This window comes from Tupaia chinensis, unplaced genomic scaffold, assembly GCF_000334495.1.
Source record: "Tupaia chinensis unplaced genomic scaffold, TupChi_1.0 Scaffold000226_1, whole genome shotgun sequence".
Lineage (NCBI taxonomy): Eukaryota > Metazoa > Chordata > Mammalia > Scandentia > Tupaiidae > Tupaia > Tupaia belangeri.
Genome location: NW_006159701.1, coordinates 6,474,933 through 6,494,130, shown reverse-complemented (window position 1 = coordinate 6,494,130; position 19,198 = coordinate 6,474,933). Strand labels below are relative to the sequence as shown.

General features: G+C 42.3%; 1 protein-coding gene across 1 annotated transcript in view; it reads right to left on the bottom strand.

Moving 5' to 3' along the window:
• SFI1 (SFI1 centrin binding protein) overlaps positions 1-19,198 on the bottom strand; it is a 79,352-nt gene that overhangs the window by 41,206 nt on the left and 18,948 nt on the right. Inside the window, exons 5-8 of the mRNA XM_014587641.2 lie at positions 13,735-13,845; positions 11,495-11,589; positions 8,464-8,581; positions 6,078-6,180 (exon numbers count right to left, since the gene is read on the bottom strand). Of these exons, the coding sequence (XP_014443127.1) occupies positions 6,078-6,180; positions 8,464-8,581; positions 11,495-11,589; positions 13,735-13,845 (427 nt within the window). The remainder of the gene's footprint in view (positions 1-6,077; positions 6,181-8,463; positions 8,582-11,494; positions 11,590-13,734; positions 13,846-19,198) is intronic.

The following is a 19,198-nucleotide window of genomic DNA, read 5'->3' as shown; positions in this document are numbered from 1 at the left end:
ACACACACCTGGTGTGATTTTAGGCCACTGGGTCCAGGACTCGAACCGTGGTCAACTACATGGGAGTCCAGCAATGTAGTCATTCCGCTAACTGCTGGTCCCAGAAATACTGTACTTTAAAGTTACTTGAAGTAACTATTTTCTTTGTAGTCACTGCCACAAACTTACTCTAAGTCTGTTTCTGTTTATTTAAAAATTCTAGGGATTGCTTTTGGTTCATAATCATATAAAATATCTATCAATTTCAAGGTTAAAACATATAACATAGTAAATCGTGGATGCATTCATACAGTTCTTCCCTGCTCTGACAGGTAACCCTTTTGGTCTAAGTTTTTGGTTTATTTTTCCATTATTTCTTCTAAAAAATACACACACACACACACACACACACACACACACTCACTCACATGTATTTGCTTTCTTTCCCAAAAGGTAGGACACTATGACCCAGGGGGATCACATCACTCCTCTGCTCTGATCCAGCCAAGCCCACCTCCTCTGGTATAAAACCCAAAAACCTTCCTGGGTGCAGCCTGCAAGGCACTAGATAGACTATCTCCCATTATCTTATGACCTCAGTTATCCAGTTTTCCCTCTTGTGCTTGTCACTAAAGCATGAGATGCATGAAACTCATAGAAGGGATAAGTCACTATAGTAAACATGACAGCTTTCCTAACTTAAAGAGTCAGTATGTTATAGTAAAAATTTTGGTAGGCTTGTTGTACTTAAGTTGATCTTAAAATGAAGAGTAAACATAATCAAGACAAGTTTTTAAAAATAAAACAAGAATAGGGGCCAGCATTTGGCAAAGTGGTTAAGGCACTGGACTTCCACATGGCCAATTGCAATTCAAGTCTTAGATCTGGTGGCTTGAAAATCACACTAGGGGTGTGTGTGTGTGTGTGTGTGTGTGCGTGTGTGCCCAAAGCCCAGGAGGAGCATGGAAGAGAAAAGACTGCAGTGTGGCTATCCCTCCAGGGGGGGAAGGTAATTTTCCACTTTCTCACTCTCTGTCTCTCTCTCTGGCGAGCACACAAGTTCTGTGGGGGAATAAAATCTTGAAAAAATAAGAACAAGAATAGGGCTGACCCCTTTAAATAACAGTGAAATGTTGTGCTAAGGGAGCTGGATCCTACATGGCTAACCACGGTTAGACTCTCAGTCTCGGGCCAGCAGGTGGCACGGCAGATGAAGTGGCTAGATCCCATATGACCGACCGTGTGACTGGAGCCCCAACCATACGTGCAGAGATGCCCAAAATCCTGAGAGGAAAAGGGATTGCAGCATGGCCAACCCATCTGGATGGTGATTTCTCACGTTCTCTCTTTCTGTGACTCTCTGGCAAGTGTTCATGCCCAATAGCAAACAGAAAATTTTTTAGAAAAAGAAGAATCCTGGCCTTACAGTTTGAGAAACACGTTGGACGTGTTTGTGTGCATGCCCCAAACACTGACAGGATAGAGAAATGGAGAAAAAAGGATTTGGTCATGACCATATTAGAGGAGTTCTCTTTCTCTAGCAACCACATGTATCCCCTTAACAAGAATTAAGAGATTGTTGCTCATACTGAGAAACTCCAGAGCTACACAGTAGAACACCAGGCAGTTACTGAGTATGTCCACACTCTGACATTGCTTAAGCACAGTGCATGTCTCACCACGGTGAATGGTCAACAATACCATGAGGTAATACTGTTATTACCTACGAACAGATAAGAATTCTGAGGTGCAGGAGATTAAGTAACTCATTCACAGGCACGAAGCTAATAAGTGATGGAGGTGCAACTCCTACCTGGGCAGTCTGACTTGAGAGCCTATGCCTGTTCTTACCTGCCTCATTAAACTGTAACTAAAACAGTATGGTGCTGGCTCAGAGAAGACAAACAGATCACTGGGTAAAGACTCATAAATAAAGGAGACTTTAATCTTTAATGGAGGAGGGTTAATAATCAGTATAAGTGGGCCAGGTTGTGGGATGGTAGTTAAGATGGCTGGATCCCACATGGCCAAATGCACAGTTCAAGAGAAACAAGCTGGTCACATGTGTGTGCGTGCCCAAAATCCTGAGAGGAGAATAGAGGAGAAAGGATTGTGGAGTGGCCATCCTTGCTGGGAAGTACATCTCACTTTCCTCTCTCTCTCTTTCTGTGTGTGTGTATGTGTGTGTGTGTGTGTGTATCCAGTGAGTGCACAGGCCCTCTAACAAATTAAAAAAAAAATTAAAAAATTAAAAATCAGTATAAGAAAGACAAAAGAGGATCTCATCAGTAAATAGCATTAGAGCAATTAATTATCATATGGAAAATGATAAAGATCCAATTTCACATAATTTATAAAATTAGAAGACATATTCAAGACCAAACCACAAGAAAAAAGAATAAATTAGGTTATACTGAAATTAGTAACTCTTTATTCTTTTTTTTTTGTAGAGAGGTTTTTGCTATAAGGCACATGCGCTCGCCAGAAAGGCAGAGAGAAACAGAGAGACAGAAAGCGAGAAATCACCCCCGAGGGGGGATAGCCACGCTGCAATCCCTTCTCCTCCATTCTCCTCTCGGGATCTTGGGCATGCATGCACATGCACCCAGTGTGAGTTTAAGCCACCAGGTCTGGGACTCGAACCGTGGTCGACTACCTGGGAGTTCAGTGACATAGCCATTATGCTAACTGCTGGTCCCAAATTAGTAACTCTTATATGTATATATAAAAAAAAAAAAGACACCATAAACAAAACAAAAAAAAGGGGGAAAAAAAACAACAGATTAAAATAAAAAAGTACCTGTAACTTATATAAAAAATGTATTAGTTGGGACCAGCAGATGGAGTAATGGTTACATTGCTGGACTCCTAGAGTCGACTGGTGTGTTTGAGTCTTGAATCTCGCAGCTTGAAATTCACTCCAGGAGTGAGTGCGTGCATGCCCAAAATCCTGAGAGGAGAATGGAAGAGAAGGGATTTCAGCATGGCCATCCCACTAGGGGTGATTTCCTGTTTTCTGTCTTTCTGTCTCTTCTCTGTCTCTCCAGTGAGCACATGTGCCTGATAGCAAAATTCTCTCTAAAAATATGTGTGTGTGTGTGTGTGTGTGTGTGTGTATTAGTAAGCAGAATCAGAATCAACAATAGTGCCTACAAATCAGTAGGCAAAAGCCAATTACCCTAAGAGGAAAACAGGAGCAAGGGATGGGAACGAGCTCGGAAGCAGAAGCGCACGATGAGTAAGTGTGCGGGAGGAGGCTCGGCCTCTCTAGGAGCCAGTTCACGATGAGCTACAGTTCACATGTATCTGCTGAAAAGGAACAATCCTGTCGGTGCCAAGTGCTACTGAGGCTCGAAGAACTGAACTATTAGCACATAAACCTGGACAGCACTGGAGCAATTGGATGGCATTTAATAATAAGACAAGATGATGAGGCCAGCAGGAGGTGTAGTGATTCCGGTGCTGGACTCCCACATGCTGACAGCAGTTCAAATCCTAGACCTGGGGACTTGTTTTCTCACTTTCCCGCTTTCTCTCTCTCTGTCCCTCTCTAGTGAGTATACATGTCCTATAACAAATTTAAAAATAATAATAGTTGCCATCTGCTGGTCCCTAAAAATGTGTCACTAATAAGATTCTAACTGTTTTTACCTTCAGCATGAACTAATGTAATGATAATTTTGAAAAGGCAAACATGATGGAGTAACTCTGAAAAGCTTTCACAGTGGCCTTTCCATTACATATGTGGCAGGGACGGTTTGTGGCACAGGATACTTATAGTCTGGGGTCCTACATTTCATGTCTGATGTCACCAAAACTGTTCATTCTGTATTTAACACATTTAAAGTGTTATGGGCCTGCACGACGCTAAACACCACTTTAATGGGGTGGCAGGATTGTGTCTTTTCTTAAAAATTATTTTATTTAACTTTATTCATTCATTCACTTGTTTATTTAAATTTGACCAGAGAGGGATAGAGTGAGAGAGAGAGAGAGAGCGAGCAAGTGCAAGCTGCCAGGTCCAGGACTTGAACCACAGTCAGCCATGTGGGAGTCCAGCACCCTTAACCACCAAGCCACCTGCCGGCCCTGTTGTGTGTCTTAATTGCTTCATTTGTGGTTTAGGACAAAGTTGATATTTTTGTCTAAATACTCGCTATTCATATTGATTTTATGGTCGGCTATTAATCACCTAATATATATTGTGAATTATGCAATAAAAAAGATTGTGTGAAAAATAAGTAGATATATAATAATAGTAAATAAATAAAACTTTAAAAAGATGAAGAGATGAAAACTCAATGATCCAATAGCTTCACTTCTAGGAATCAGACTAGAGAAATGCTCAGTCATTTTATGCAAGGATGTACGTTTAAGAGCATTCTCTGTTGCACTATTCCAAGAAACCAAAAGTGAACGACAGGCCATCAGAAGGTGAGCAGATAAACTGTGCTTCAGTCATGAGATGGCTTCATATACACGGCTGACAGATCTCTATATATCCACATGGATAAACCTCAAAAATATGCGGGGCCAGTGGGTGGTTAAGGCGCTGGACGCCCACATGGCTAACTTGGTTTAAGTCCCAGGTCTGACAGTTTGAAAATCACACTAGATGCATGTGTGTGCATGCCCAAAACTTCAGGAGGAGAAGGGATTGTGGTGTGGCCATACCCCTGGAGGAGTGATTTCTCATTTTTTCCCTCTTACTGTTTCTCTCTGGTGACTGCAAGCATATTGTGGCAAAAAAAAAAAAAATAAATAAAATAAAATAAAAAACTAAAAAATACCCCGGTGTATACCTCTGTGTGTGTGTGTGTGTGTGTGTGTGTGTGTTTGAGTGTACACACTGATGCATAAGAAAAGCAAATTGCAGAGCTGGCAGGTGGTGTGGTGTTTACTGGACTCCCACATGGCTGACCCCAAACTGTGACTTCCCTAAAAACGTCCTCTATGAATAGGCCAAACTTCAAGGACCAAAAGGCCAACTTTCCTTCTCAGTCCTGTTTTTGTTTTCTTAATTATTTTTATTTAATTTTATTTATTATATTATTTAATTTGACCAGAGAGAGAGAGATGGGGGAAGGGGAACGTGAGAAAGCAAGCCACCAGGTCCAAGACTCAAACTATGGTTGACCATGTGGGAGTCCACCACCTTAACCACCATGCCACCTGCTGGCCACAGTCTTATTTTTTTTTTCCCCACCATACGGAGTGTGTGCTCACTGGAAAGGAGAGAGGCAGATTCAGAGAGAAGGAAAGTAAAAAAGCAACCCCCTCAACAGAGGGGATAGCCATGCCACAATCCTATCTCCTCCATTCTCCTCTCAGGATTTTGGGTGCCCATACACATATGCCTGGTATAAATTTCAGACTGCCAGGTCCAGGACTCCAGCCACAGTAGTTAACTATATGGAAGTTCAGCACCATAACCACAATGCCACCTGCTGGCCCCCGTTCTTGTTTTTTCCCCTCATTATTTTCTAATTTGCTGTAGGAAAACGGTAAAGAAGATATAGAGCATACTGTTGCCTTTTTTATTTTTTAGGTTTTTGCCACAGGACACACATGCTGCCTGGTGAGAGACAAAGAGGGACAGAGAGGGAGAAAGTGAGAAGTCGTGCCCCCCACAGGGGGGATGGCCACATCGCAACCCCCTCTCCTCTATTCTCCTCTCAGGATTTGGAGCACACATGCACACGCACTCGGTGTAATTTTCTAGCCACTGGGTCTGGGACTTGAACCTCAGTAGGCAAGGTGAGAATCCAGTGCTTTAACCACCAAGCCACCTGCTAGGCTCTATTCCTGTTTCTTTAAGCATGTTTATAACAAATTCACAAATCCTTTGCCAGCTCCACCATTACCAGAAGCTCCCTGAGAAATTACTGGTGACCTCATCTCAGACAATCCTCTGCTTTATTTCCCAAGGCAGCTTCTGTCTGTTGAAGATCCCAACCCCATCTTTAGTCCCGAGCTGGGAGGGCCCAGCAGAGAGACACTGGCAGGATGCTTCCTGCTAGGAGTTTGGGCTACCTCTCTGTGGATGTGGGGCTTAATGACATGGACAGAGGACACCGAAGCCTGTGTGCCGAACTCACCTGCAGCTTGAGGCTCAGTGCCCTGTGCTTCACAGCTCTGTCATGGAGGGCACGACTCACGAGGACCTGTCTGAGTTGCTGCCTCCACTCACTCCACCACACCCTGTCAGAGAGCAAATATATACTAAGTAAGTTCGTCAATTATATATAAATACCTCCCATAGACTTAAGTAGAACTGCATGCTAAGTCGGCATTTAAAAACATTTATTGAGGGGCCAGCAGGTGGCATGGTGATTAAGGGCACTGGAGTTCCACAGGCTGACCACAGTTTGAGACCTGGACCAGGTGGCTTGCTTTCTCACTTTCCCTCTCTTTCTCTCTCACTCTGTCCCTCTCTGGTCAAATGAAAATAAATAAATAAGGTTAAATAAAAATAATCCTAAAAAAAACCTTGTTGAATAAATTTTAAATAACTATTTTTGTTTAGATAACTTCTTTACATCCACTGATGTTCTGGACATGCTAAATAATTCACGGATATTACCTTATTTATTCCTAATGACAACTCTGAAAGGTTGCTTAACAATGTGACTATTTCGCAGATGAGGAAAGGGAGACATGGAGAGGTAAAATGATCCAATGATACGTGTCAGGACAGGGATTCAAACCCAAGTCAGAGGGGCTGCAAGGTCTCTGCTCTTTTGGGAAGGAACCGAGCTTTGGATGTACTGCTACCTGGGACGCTGGAGGAACGGGAGAGAAAACATTCAGGGGAGTTGGTCCCACTATGAAAGAGCTCGCAGGAATGTGTGTCTGGCTCTGAGTGGACTATTTCATATCCCACCAATATGTTCAGAAAGCCACCGAGAAGACAGAACAGAGGTTAGATGAGCCCTAGGTTTGCCAAGTACTCCTTCTATGAGCTCAAGCAAGTTCCTGAAGCTTTACTGTGCCTTACTGTATATCTTTTTAAAAAAATAATGAAAGAATTGGGAACAGCAATTGGTGTAATGGATATGTCGCTGGACTCCCATGTAGTCAACTGCAGTTAGAGTCCCGGACCTAGTGGCTTAAACTCACACCTGGTGCATGTACGTGTGTGCCCAAGAGCCCAAGAGGAGAATGGAGGAGAAGGGATTGTGATGTGGCCATCCCCCCTGGGGGGGTGATTTCTCACTTTCTGTCTCTGTGTTTCTCTCTGTCTTTTTGGCGAGCACATGTGCCCTACAGCAAAAACCTCTCCAAAATAATAATAATAATAATAATAATAATAATAATGAAAGAATCCATTTTTAAATTTTAATTTGCCAGAGGCTACATAAGACTATATGTCTTGATCTGTATATAACAACAGCATTTATGTTATAGTTCATGGTGAGGATTAAATGAAATACTTTACACTAAAAAGTTAGCATGTGCACACACACACACACAAACACTTAAACCAGGATTAGAACAAAGTAAACAATTAGTGTTAATTATGATTATGTGAATACGATCTTACAGTTGAATAAGTCATTGATAACTATTTCTTTTTTTTTTTTTTTCTCTTTTTGGAGAGGTTTTTGCTATAGGGCGTGTATGCTCGCCAGACAGAGAGAGACAGAGAGATAGAAAGCGAGAAATCACCCCCCAGGGGGGACGGCCACGCCGCAATCCCTTCTCCTCCATTCTCCTCTCGGGATCTTGGGCACGCATGCACACACGCCCGGCGTGAGTTTAAGCCACCGGGTCCAGGACGCGAACCGTGGTCGACTACATGGGAGTCCAGCGACATAGCCATTACGCTAACTGCTGGTCCTGATAACTATTTCTTAGGCATCAACTAGAAACATAGTTTGTTCATTTATTTATTTATTTATTTAAATTTTTTTAATTGTCAAGGAGAGGGTAGAGGAAGCGCCTCCAAGAAAGTATGGTCACAGTGCAATATATTCTCCTACATTTCTTGAATCCTGACAGATGTTTCTTGCATGTGCCTGGTATATTTTTTCAGGCTGACAGGCTAGGATTTGACCAACGGTTAGCCATGTGGGATTCAGTTCCCTTAACCACTAGGCTATCAGACTAGCCTTGAAATACTGATTTTTGCTTTTTGTTTTAAGGTTTTTGTCATAGGGCTCATGTATTCACCAGAGAGAGAGGGGTAGAGACAGTGAGAGGAAAAGAAATATATCACCCGCCCCCAGGGGGATGGCCACATCACAATCACTTCTTCTTTCTTCTCTTTCTGGGATTCTGGGTATGCGTGCACACAAGCCCAGCATGATTTTCAAACCACCAGGTATGGGACTCGAACTGTGGTCAGCCATGTGGGAGTCCAGCTCCTTAACCAGTATGGTACCTACTGGCTCCCAAACATTGTTTTAAGGTGAGTTAAAGCAGCATAAACCTGCTGAGGTACAATGGTGACTGCTGCTCTGCACGGCAGCTGAGTGCACATACCGTAAGATACTTTGCTGCCGGAACTCCGCAGCAGTGGTCTGCATCTGAAGTTTGGTCCTACGAACAATCACGTAGATTACCCAGGACTTCCAGGCCTGACGCATCTTTTGCTTTACATCTAGAACCACAAAAGAGATTTTTAAAAAAGGAGTCAGGGGAAATGGATTCCTCTGAGATATGATAAAAGCTCAAGAGCTCTCTGTGCTTATCCTTTCTTAGACTATCTAAATCCTTACAGCCTTTCAGTGCCCTCTGCTGGAAAAATTGTGAAGCACTGCAAAATTAAATAAGGATACACTTATAGGATGTGAAATTTTACTTAATGGCATTTACAAAGCACTTTAATAAAAACTGATGTACTGGACTGTTCAGAAATCCTTTGCGTTAGGGTTGGCAGGTGGTGTGGTGGGTTAGAGTCCCGGCCCTGGCAGATTGCTATCTCACTTTCTGTGCTTCTCTTTCTCTCTCACTCTGTCCCTCTTTGGTCAAATTAAAATAAGTAAATAAATTTAAATAAAGTAATTCTTTAAAAAAAAGAAATCCTTTGCTTTAAAATATCTTTTTTAAATAGATATATGCTACAATATTTACAGGTGGAATAATGTGAATCGACAAGCAGCAGAGAAGTGAGTGGGTATGGATGTGACAAGATTGGCCTGAGCAGGTAATCACTGAAGCTGGGTGATGGGTACATGGAAGTTCACTATTCTCTCTTTCGATTTGGTAGATATTTTTAGGTTTCCATAGTATAAATAAGAAGATAGCATGTCATACAACTTGCTGTTTGAAACAATAATCCTGAAGGAGAAGAAGCAAGACAAAAGGAAGGAATGTATCTGTTAGGAAACAGAAGAAAAAGGACCAGAAACCATCCTGAAGGAAAGGCTATTATGAGAAAGGAGAAGTTTCCCTTTGTGGTCAATTCCATTTACATCATGAAAGTCACTGTTAGTGAAATGGAGTTCTTTTCTTCTTAGTGCACAAAGGGGAAAATGAAACTATGTAAACTGCTTTTACAATATTGTCTAAGATGTGGTCACTAGGACTAGGGCTTCACCTTTCATGGCTATTGACAAAACACATCAAAATAGGAAGGACAGGGGCCAAGGGCTGGACAGTGGCACAGCAGTAAAACACAAGGCTCTTGAGGCAGCCCTGCATGAGAAAGTTCCTGGTTCAAATCTAGAGACCTCCCAAAGTACGTTGGGATGTGCATCCCCTTAATCTGGGGCTGGCTAAAGGCTGGGGATGAATCACAACATCAAGACCCTGTTGGAGGTGCTATGTGTCTATCTGTCTATCTGTCTCAGACACTGGAGAAAAAATAATATAGTATTTTAAAATATGAAGGCGAATTTAACATGTAGCTCTCTTGGGGCCTACCCTGGACCTCAGAATTCAGCATACCTTGGATGACAAGGCATGGTGCTGTGATCTGGTGTTTGGGACCCTGAGTAAAACGATGGATTTGAATACTGACCCTTTCACTTACTAGCTAAGTCACCTCTCACAAGTTCCTCACCTGTGAAATGGTGCCTTCCTTAGAGGTATGACTACAAAGCGTAAATGACATTATCTGTGTATAATGTATAATGTCTTCAATAAATGCTAGCTTTTTTTCTTTTTTTTGAGCATGGAACTCAGGAACCTACATTAACTATGGTTGCCACAATTCTGATACACATGACAATTTGAGAACTGTGTTTTCCTAAGGTCTGAAATACATTCAGACATTGTTTAAACAGTGGAAGAGTGGGGGCCGATAGGTGGTGTGGTGGTTAAGGCACTGGACTCACATGTGGCCCACCATGGTTCAAGTCTCGGACATGGCGGTTTACTTTCTCACTTTCCTTCCCTCCTTCTATCTCTCTTCTCACTTTCTCTCTCTCTCTCTGACTCTCTCTGGTCAAAATAAAAATAAATGAATGAATAAATAAAATTAAATAAAATAATTCTTTAAAAAATAATTAAGTAATTTTTTTAAAAAAAGAAAAAAACTACAAGAAGAAGACAAAACTAAAACCAAAATCTGCACTGGACTCCCACATGGCCGATCATGGTTCAAGTCCTGGACGTGGAAGCTTCCTTTCTTACTTTTTCTCTCTTTCTCTCTGGTAAGTACTTGTGCCCTATAGTAAATTAAAAAACTAATAATAGGGACCAGCAGATGGTCTAATGGTTACGTTGCCGGTCTCCCACGCAGGTGACCACAGTTCATGTCCTGGACACAGCAGCTTCAAACTTAGGCCAGGCGCTTGTGCGTGCATACCCAAAATCCTAAGAGGAGAATGGAGGAGGAGAAGAGACTGCAGCATGGGGGGTACTTTCTCCCTTTCTGTCTCTTTGTCTCTCTGGCAAGTGCTCGAACCCTATAGCAAAAGTCTCTCCCTAAAAATTAGAAATACTTCCAATCCCTTCTATAAGAGCAATATTACCCTGAACCAAACCAAGCAAAGGCATTACAACAGAAAACTACTGACCAATATCCTTATGAATACAGATCCAAAAATTCTCAACAAAATATTAGCTAACCGAACCAGCAATATACAAAGTGGCATTAATCCCAGGAATGTTAAAACTTGAAATCTGAAAATCACTCTGTATAATTCACCATGGTAACTCAACTCACAGAGAGACCAAACGTCCACAAAAGTGAAACTGGCGCCAGGAGCACTAAGGGACAACCTGGACATGGCAGATCAGAAAGGAGCACTCAGCTCTGCTCTACAGACAGCAGCCCCAGGTGCAGGGCTGAGACAGCCTGCACACGGCACCCGTGGGCCTGGGCAGCCAGTGCACAAACGTCGTGGTTACGTGAACTTTAAGTGTCAAAACCACAAGGAGAAAAACAGAGATCTGAGCATACAGGACTCCCTACCCGGACATCACACATTCTGAAACAAAGGAAAGGGACTCAAACCCATCTTCCCCTTGGCCCAGGGTTATTCTCTCAGACACAATGTGCTTTTGGTTGAGCTTCTCTGAAAGTAAATCTGGGTGATTTCCTTAGACATGTACTTCCTCTTCTCACCATGATCCTTGGCTCTTATGAACTTGTTCCTCATCTCCTGCTGCTGCTGCATGTAGGCCTTCCAGTTCTGGAACATCAGGTTATACAAGTAATATCTGAGGAACCAAAACAGCAAATGGCATTTCTTTAAAACAGAATGACTCCTAATCCAACACACCCAGTCCCTTCTGTACTCAGGAGAAGTTAACATGGAAGTGCTTGTCATAAAAAAGCCATATATGCACCGAAGCTAAAATTTCACTTCCTCAAGCTAGCTCTGTAGCCTCATGGTTAAGAGAGCCGGAACCCAGGGCCAGCAGATGGTAATAGTGGTTACGTTCAATGGACTCCCACATGGCCAACCACAGTTTGAGTCCAGGACCTGGTGGCTTAAAATTCATGCCTGGCACGCATGCATGCAAGTCCAAGATCATGAGAAGAGAATGGAGGAGAAGGTATCGCAGTGTGGCCATCCCTACTAGGGAGTGATTTCTCACTTTCCCTCTCACTGTCTCTGTCCCTCTCTCTCCATCAAGTACACACACCCTTAGGCAAAAAAACTCTTAAAAAAGGGGCCAGCAGGTGGCATGGTGGTTAAGGTGCTGGACAATCCCACATAGCCAACCACAGTTTGAGTCTTGGACCTGGTGGGCTTGCTTTCTTACTCTCCATTTCTCTCTGTGTCTCTCTCTGGTCAAATTAAATGAATTAATGAATAAATGAAACAAAAAAAAAAAAACTCTTAAAAAATAGGGCGACTGGCAGGTGGTGGGGTGGTTAAGGGTGCTGGACTCCCACATGGCTGACCACAGTTTGAGTCCCAGACCCAGTGGCTCACTTTCTCACTTTCCCCCTCTCTCTTTCTCTCTCACTCTTTCTCACTTTGTCCCTCTCTGGTCAAAATAAAAATAAATAACAAATAAATAAGTAAAGTTAAATAAAACAATTCTTTAAAAAAAAGAATTTTAAAGAATTGTTTTATTTAACCTTTATTTATTTACTTAAATTTAACCAGAGAGGAACAGAGTGAGAGAGAGAAGGAAAGTGAGAAAGCAAGTCGCCAGGTCTGGGACTCAAACTGCTGTCAGCCATGTGGGAGTCCAGCGCCCTTAACCACCATACCACCTGCTGGCCAAAAATAAAATAATTCTTAAAAAAAAAAAAAAAGAGCGAGAGCGCCAGGCCCCAACAGGCCAACTGTGGCTAGAATCCTAGCCCCAGCAGCTTGAGAAACACAGCAGGCACATGTGCATGCGTGTGTGCTCAAAATCCCAACAGGATGGAGGAATAGAAAAGAAGAGAATGGAGCGTGACCACACACTGTTTGCGGGCACTTTTTCTGTCTCTCGTAAACATTCAGTGTCCTCCAACAATTAAAAATAATTTAATTCCGGGACCAGCAGAGTCCAAGAGCAGAAAGAAGAAGGTATTGTAGTGGTGCCATCCTCCCTGGGGAGTGTTTCGTCGCTTTCTGTCTCTCTCTTTCTGGTGAGTGCATGCACCCTATACCAAAAACCTGTCCAAAAAAAAAAATCCTGAGGGAACTGGAGAAGAGACTACATATGGCCATCCAACCATGGGGACAATTTCTCTCTCTCTCTACCTCTCTCTGGTGAACACACATGCCCTATAGCAACATCTAAAAATAAACAAACAAAAACCGATGTATTATTTTTAAAAAACAGAACATTCTGGGACCAGCAGGTGGCGTAATGGTTACAATGCTAGACTCCCACGTAGTTGACTGCAGTTCAAGTTCCGGACCTGGCAGCTTAAAACTCAGGCTGGGCACATGTGCGAGTGTACCCAAGATCCTGAGAGGAGAACAGAGGAGAAGGGACTGCAGTTTGGCCATCCCCCATGGGGGGTGATTTCTAGCTTTCTAACTCTCCAGTGAACCCATGTGCCCTATAGCAAAAATCTCTCTCTAAAAAAAATAAATAAATAAAACAACCAGAATGTTTTCAGAATTAGAAATTATACATATATGAGAATCAGGGAGAAAACCCCGTTCTGATCATCAGCATGACCAACACAACAGTTTCTTAAATCAGAAAGGAGTGTGTGTACACAACATGTGTGTGCACACTAGGTTTCATTTAGAAATTCAATCGTGTTTATTGTATAAGGATTTGAAGGAAAAAAAAGACACAAAACTTTGCTCCTTTGGACCAGGAACATGCTACTGAGCAATTACTTAGAGTGTATAAAATGTATATTGATGATGTGTAAAACTCTTGTCACGTGACACAAAATCTGACCTGTAGTGACAGTCGGCTCGGACACAGAGCTTCCACTCTCGACGAGAAATCCACCATTCTTCTTCCCATTCTTCAAAGACCTTCCGTAGTATTCTCTGTTCATAGTACAACCTACGGAGATGGGGGAAAAGTCAGGTTGTCTAGTGGTTAAGGGAGCCACATCTCACACAGTCAACTACAATTTCAGTCCTGGCCCCAGGAGCTTGAAAAAACAAAACAAAACAATATCACACCAGGTACATGTGCACATGTGCCCCAAATTCTGACAAGATGGAGGAAAAGGGATTGTGGTGTGATCAATGCCCCTTTGGAGTGTATTTTCTCCCTCTCCCTGGCAAGTCCAAGTATTACCCTCTGACAATAATAATAATAATAATAATAATAATAATAATAATAATAATATCAGAGTGGGCTAGCCCATAGCCTGCTAGTTGAAGGAAGCAGAAATCCACATGGCTGACTACAGTTCAAATCCACATGGTACCTTAAAAATGACTGCGGGTGTGGGCCAGCAGGTGGTGTTGTGATTAAGGGCGCTGGACTCCCACATGGCTGACTGCAGTTCGACCTGGCAGCTTGCTTTCTCACTTTCTCTCTCTCTCTCTGTTCCTCATTGGTCAAGTTAATATAAATAATTCAAATAAGTAAAGTTAAATAAAATCATTAAAAAAAAGACTCTGGGTGTGCATGTATATGTGTGCCAAATCACAACAGGATGGAGCAATGAAGAAGGGATTGTGGTGTGACCCCATGCCCCTTGGGCAGCAATTTCTTTTTTTTTTTTTTTTTAACAAGTGCATGTGCCCTCTGGCAATTGAAAAAATTTAAAATTAAAAAAATTGGGGCTGGCAGGTGGTGTGGTAATTAAGAGTGCTGGATTCCCACATGGCAGATCATAGTTAAAGTCCTGGACCTACTGGCTTGCTTTCTCTCTCTCTCTCTCTCTCTCTCTCTCTCTCTCTCTATCTCTATCTCTATCTCTCTATCTCACTCTGTCCCTCTTTGGTTCAATTTAAATGAATAAATAAACAAATAAACATATAAAGTTAAATAAAATAATTATTTAAAAAAATTTTAAAAAGAGACGGGTTACAGCAATTCAGTCAATGCCACGCAGTCATTTTTTAAAAATGAATGAAGTAAAGCTAAGGGTACTGAGATGCCCCAGAAAAGTTGTTAGGTGAAAAACAGAGTTGCTATGTGGTATGAATAATATGATTTTTAATTAATATTTTTATGTATTTTTTTTCGAGGGAGATTTTTGCTATAGGGTGTGTGTGCTCGCCAGAGAGACAGAAAGCAAGAAATCTCTCTCTCCAGGGGAGTATGGCCATGCCACAATCCCTTCTTTTCCATTCTCTTCTTGGGACTTTGGGCATACATACACATATGCCCGGCATGAATTTCAAGCCTCCAGGTCCAGGACTCGAACTGAAGTCAGCCATGTGGGAGTCCAGTCAGGTAACCATTATGCCATATGCTGATCCCAATATTTTTATGTATTTCCAGCACCCATAGATTATAGCAATATAACAGAAATCAAGTATATACACACATACATGCATATTTGTACATACACATAAAAACATACATATGATCACATGTATGTGTATATAAAGATGGTTATATTACACATATTAAAAGCCCAGAAAGAGTTCTAAAATAGAGCTGACCTGTAACCCAGGGTTAAGCCCTGTACTTAAGCAGCCAGATCCCACATGGCCAACTAAGATTTGAATCCCAGCCCTAGCAGGATTCAAGCTTGAAAAACACTAGGCATGTGCCTGTGTCCAAAACCCTGACAGGATGGAAAAATGGACTGTAGCATGACTATGTTACACTGGAAAGTGTTCTCTCTCTGGACCATCAAGTGGCATGGTGGTTAAGGTGCTGGATGCTACCACATGGCCGACCATGGTTCTAGTCCTGGACCTGGCAGCTTGCTTTCTCACTTTCCCTCTCTTTCTCTCTCTCTCTGGTCAAATTAAAATAAGTGAATGAACGAATAAAATTAAATAAGTAGTTATTAAAAAAAGAAAAGAGGGACCAGCAGTTGGTGTAATGGCTATGTTGCTGGACTCCCATGTAGTTGACCGCAGTTCGAGTCCCAGATCCAGTGGCTTAAACTTACGCCGGGTGCATGTGAGTGTATGTCTAAGATCCCGAGAGGAGGATGAAGAAGAAGGGATTGTGGTGCAGCCATCCCCTCTGGGGGGTGATTTCTCACTTTCTGTCTCTCTCTTTCTTATGAGTGCATGCAACCTCTTCAAAAAAAAAAAGTTTTCCCTCTCTCTCCCGTACATGTCCCCTAGCAATTAGCAAAAAAAAAAAAAAAAAAAAGAGGTCAACACCAAACTACTATCAGTAGTTCTCTCTCAGGGAGGAATTATTAGAGGCTGGAATTTTCTAAATTATACAATTGTATAATGTTTGGGATTTTCGTAAATGATAGATTTGTTAATAATTTCTAAAAATTTCAATAGGAAAGAAAGATTTACACTTGGTCAAATAAACATATCTATCTCCTATCTCTTCCCCCAACCCTAATGAAATGGCAAATCCATTTACAAAGGCCTAAGACCACAAAGACCACAGGAGAGAGGATGCCAGATGGACCAGAGGTGCCACAAATGTTAGGAAGTGTGAACAGGCAGGCAAAAGGCAGCAGAGTCTCCAGACTGGAGGAATCAGAGAACTCAGTGTCCTGTGGTAAGGAGTCAAGAAGCAACCAGCTGGTGGCACAGACTCCAGGAAAGCGTGGGAATGTGAGGAAGCAGGGAGCCCTGAGAGGAGGTGCAAACGCAGGACAGTTTGCAAGCTTGTGTATCAGAAGCAGTTAGGCCCCTGGATCCTGTTTCTGACCGAGTCAGAGAGAGAGTCTGGTTTATGTCTGGAGAGGCTGGACTGGAGGTGCACTGGACTCTAGAATTCTAAGCAACTTTTGAATAGGGTATCAAATTAGTCAACAGTTAGATCCAAGTTCCTTTTCCTCTGCTTACAGCCAAGCTTATAACCACCACCTCCTGCCTCAACCCCACCCAACCCAGGAGAAGTTTGGAAGGTTTTCCTCTCCTCTGGCGAAAAGTGATCTACCCAAAGGAAAAAGTTTTCAGAGATGTGAATATGTGGAGGTTCCTAATGAAACCACCTGGTCTCTGTCCCAAAGCCTATAGTAAAATTCCCAATTTATAAGTCCCCATGAATACATATCAAAGCATTTAAAATTAGCTTTTAAAGTTAGTCCATGGCCTGTGATTAAGGCGGCTGGATCCCACATGGCTCACTACTGGATTTGAGTCCCGGACTAATAGAAAAACATGCTGGGTGAATGTATATACATGCCCCAAATCCCAAGAGAAATGGAGAAGGGATTGCAGCTTGACCATGTCCCATGAGGAATACTTTCTACTCTTGGCTCTCTCTCTCTCTCTTCCTATCCCTCTCTGGTGAGCACATGTACCATCTGGCAAAAGTTTAAGGTTTTTTTTTGTTGTTGTTGTTTTTTAAATAAAAATTAGTTTTTAGGGGTCAGCTGGTGGTGTGGTGGTTTAAGCAGCTTGATCCCACATGGCCCACTGCGTGGTTCAAGTTCCAAACCCAGCAGCTTGAAAAACATGCTAGGTGTGTGTGGGCATGTATGTCCCAAATCCTGAGAGGAGCATGAAGGGATCATGGTGTGACCATCTCCTGGGGGGTGTGCTTTCTAAATTTCCCTCTCTCTCTCTGTCTTTCTCAGGAGGAAGAGAGAGACAAAAACTCTTTTTCAGTTTTATTTTTATTTATTTATTTTAGGAGAGGTTTTTGCTATAGGGTGCATGCCCTTGCCAGAAAGACAGAGAGAGACAGAGACAGAAAGGAGAAATCATCCCTCAGAGGGATGGCCACACTGCAATCCCTTCTCCTCCATTCTCCTCTTGGGATCTTGGGCATGAACTCACACGCCCCCGGCGTGAGTTTAAGCCACCGGGTCCGGGACTCGAACCACGGTCAACTACGTGGGAGTCCAGCGACATAGCCATTATGCTAACTGCTGGTCCCTCAGTTTTATTTTTTTTCATTTTTGGCTTTTTGCTATTGGGCGCGTACGCTCACCAGAGAGACAGAGAGACAGAAAGCGAGAAATCACTCCCACAGGAGGATAACCACTCCACAGTCCCTTCTCCATTATTCTCCTCTCAGGAGTTTGGGCATGCACGCACATATACCTGGTGTGAGTTTTAAGCCAGGTCTGGGACTCAAACTGCGATTGAGAGAGCATACGCACCTGATAGCGAAAATCTCTCTAAAAAAAAAACAAACAGTGAATTATTTTCAACTGCTAACTTGGACTTTTATACCCAGTGAAAATACACCAAACTAAAAAACAAAAAAATACATTGTAATAAAAGCTTATAACTAGGGAAGGGACTAGCACAATTAAAGTTAAATGACTTCGTCTTTTCTGGAAAGAGGTTAGAGGACCAATTCACATTAGACTCTGAGTAAGTTACTGATATATATAATATTCTTGTTTTAAAGAGTTATTTTATTTAATTTTATTTATTCATTTATTTATTTTAATTTGACTAGAGAGAGACAGAGAGAGAGCAGGAAAGTGAGAAAGCAAGTCACCAGGTCTAGGACTCAAACCATGGTTGGCTATGTGGGAGTATCCAGCATTTTAACCATGCCACTTGCTGGTCCCTATTCTTTTTCTTCTTCTTCTTTTTAAGAATTATTCATTTATTTATTTAATTCCATTTCTTCTTATTTTTTCAATGTCACCAGAGAGAGACAAAGAAAGAGAGAAAGGAAAAGCGAGAAAGCAAGTCGCCAAGTCTGGGATTCAAACCACGATCCACCATGTGGGAATCCAGCACCTTTAACCACCATGCCACCTGCCAACCCCATCTTTTTTTTTTTTCTTTAAGGTTTTTGCCATAGGGTATGTGTACTCACTTGAGAGACAAAGAGCAGGGAAGTGAGAAATCACCCTCCAGGGGGAATGGCCACAGTGCAATCCCTTCCCCTCCAGTCTCCTCTTTGTATTTAGGGCAGGAACACACATGCACCCAGCATGATTTTCAAGTCACCAAGTCTAGAACTTGAACTGAGGTTGGCCATGTGAGAGTCCAGCATCTTTTTCCTTTTTTTTTTTTCCCTAAAATTTATTTATTTATTTGTTTGTTGTGGTTTTCTTCTTTCCATCTTTCTATCTATCTATTTATTTATTTATGCCAGAGAAGAACACAGTCTGTCTGAGAGAGAGAGAGAAAGAGAAAGCACCCAGGTCCAGGACTCGAACCATGGTTGGCCATATGGGAGTCCAATGCCCCCAACCACCACGTCACCTGTCGGCCCCTATTTGTTGTGACTTTCAAGGTGCCAGACCTGGAACTTGAGCCGCTGTCAGACGTGCGGGAATTTAGCACCTTAACCACTGCACCACCTGCTGGCCCCTCGGGTGCTTTTTTATTTCCCTCCT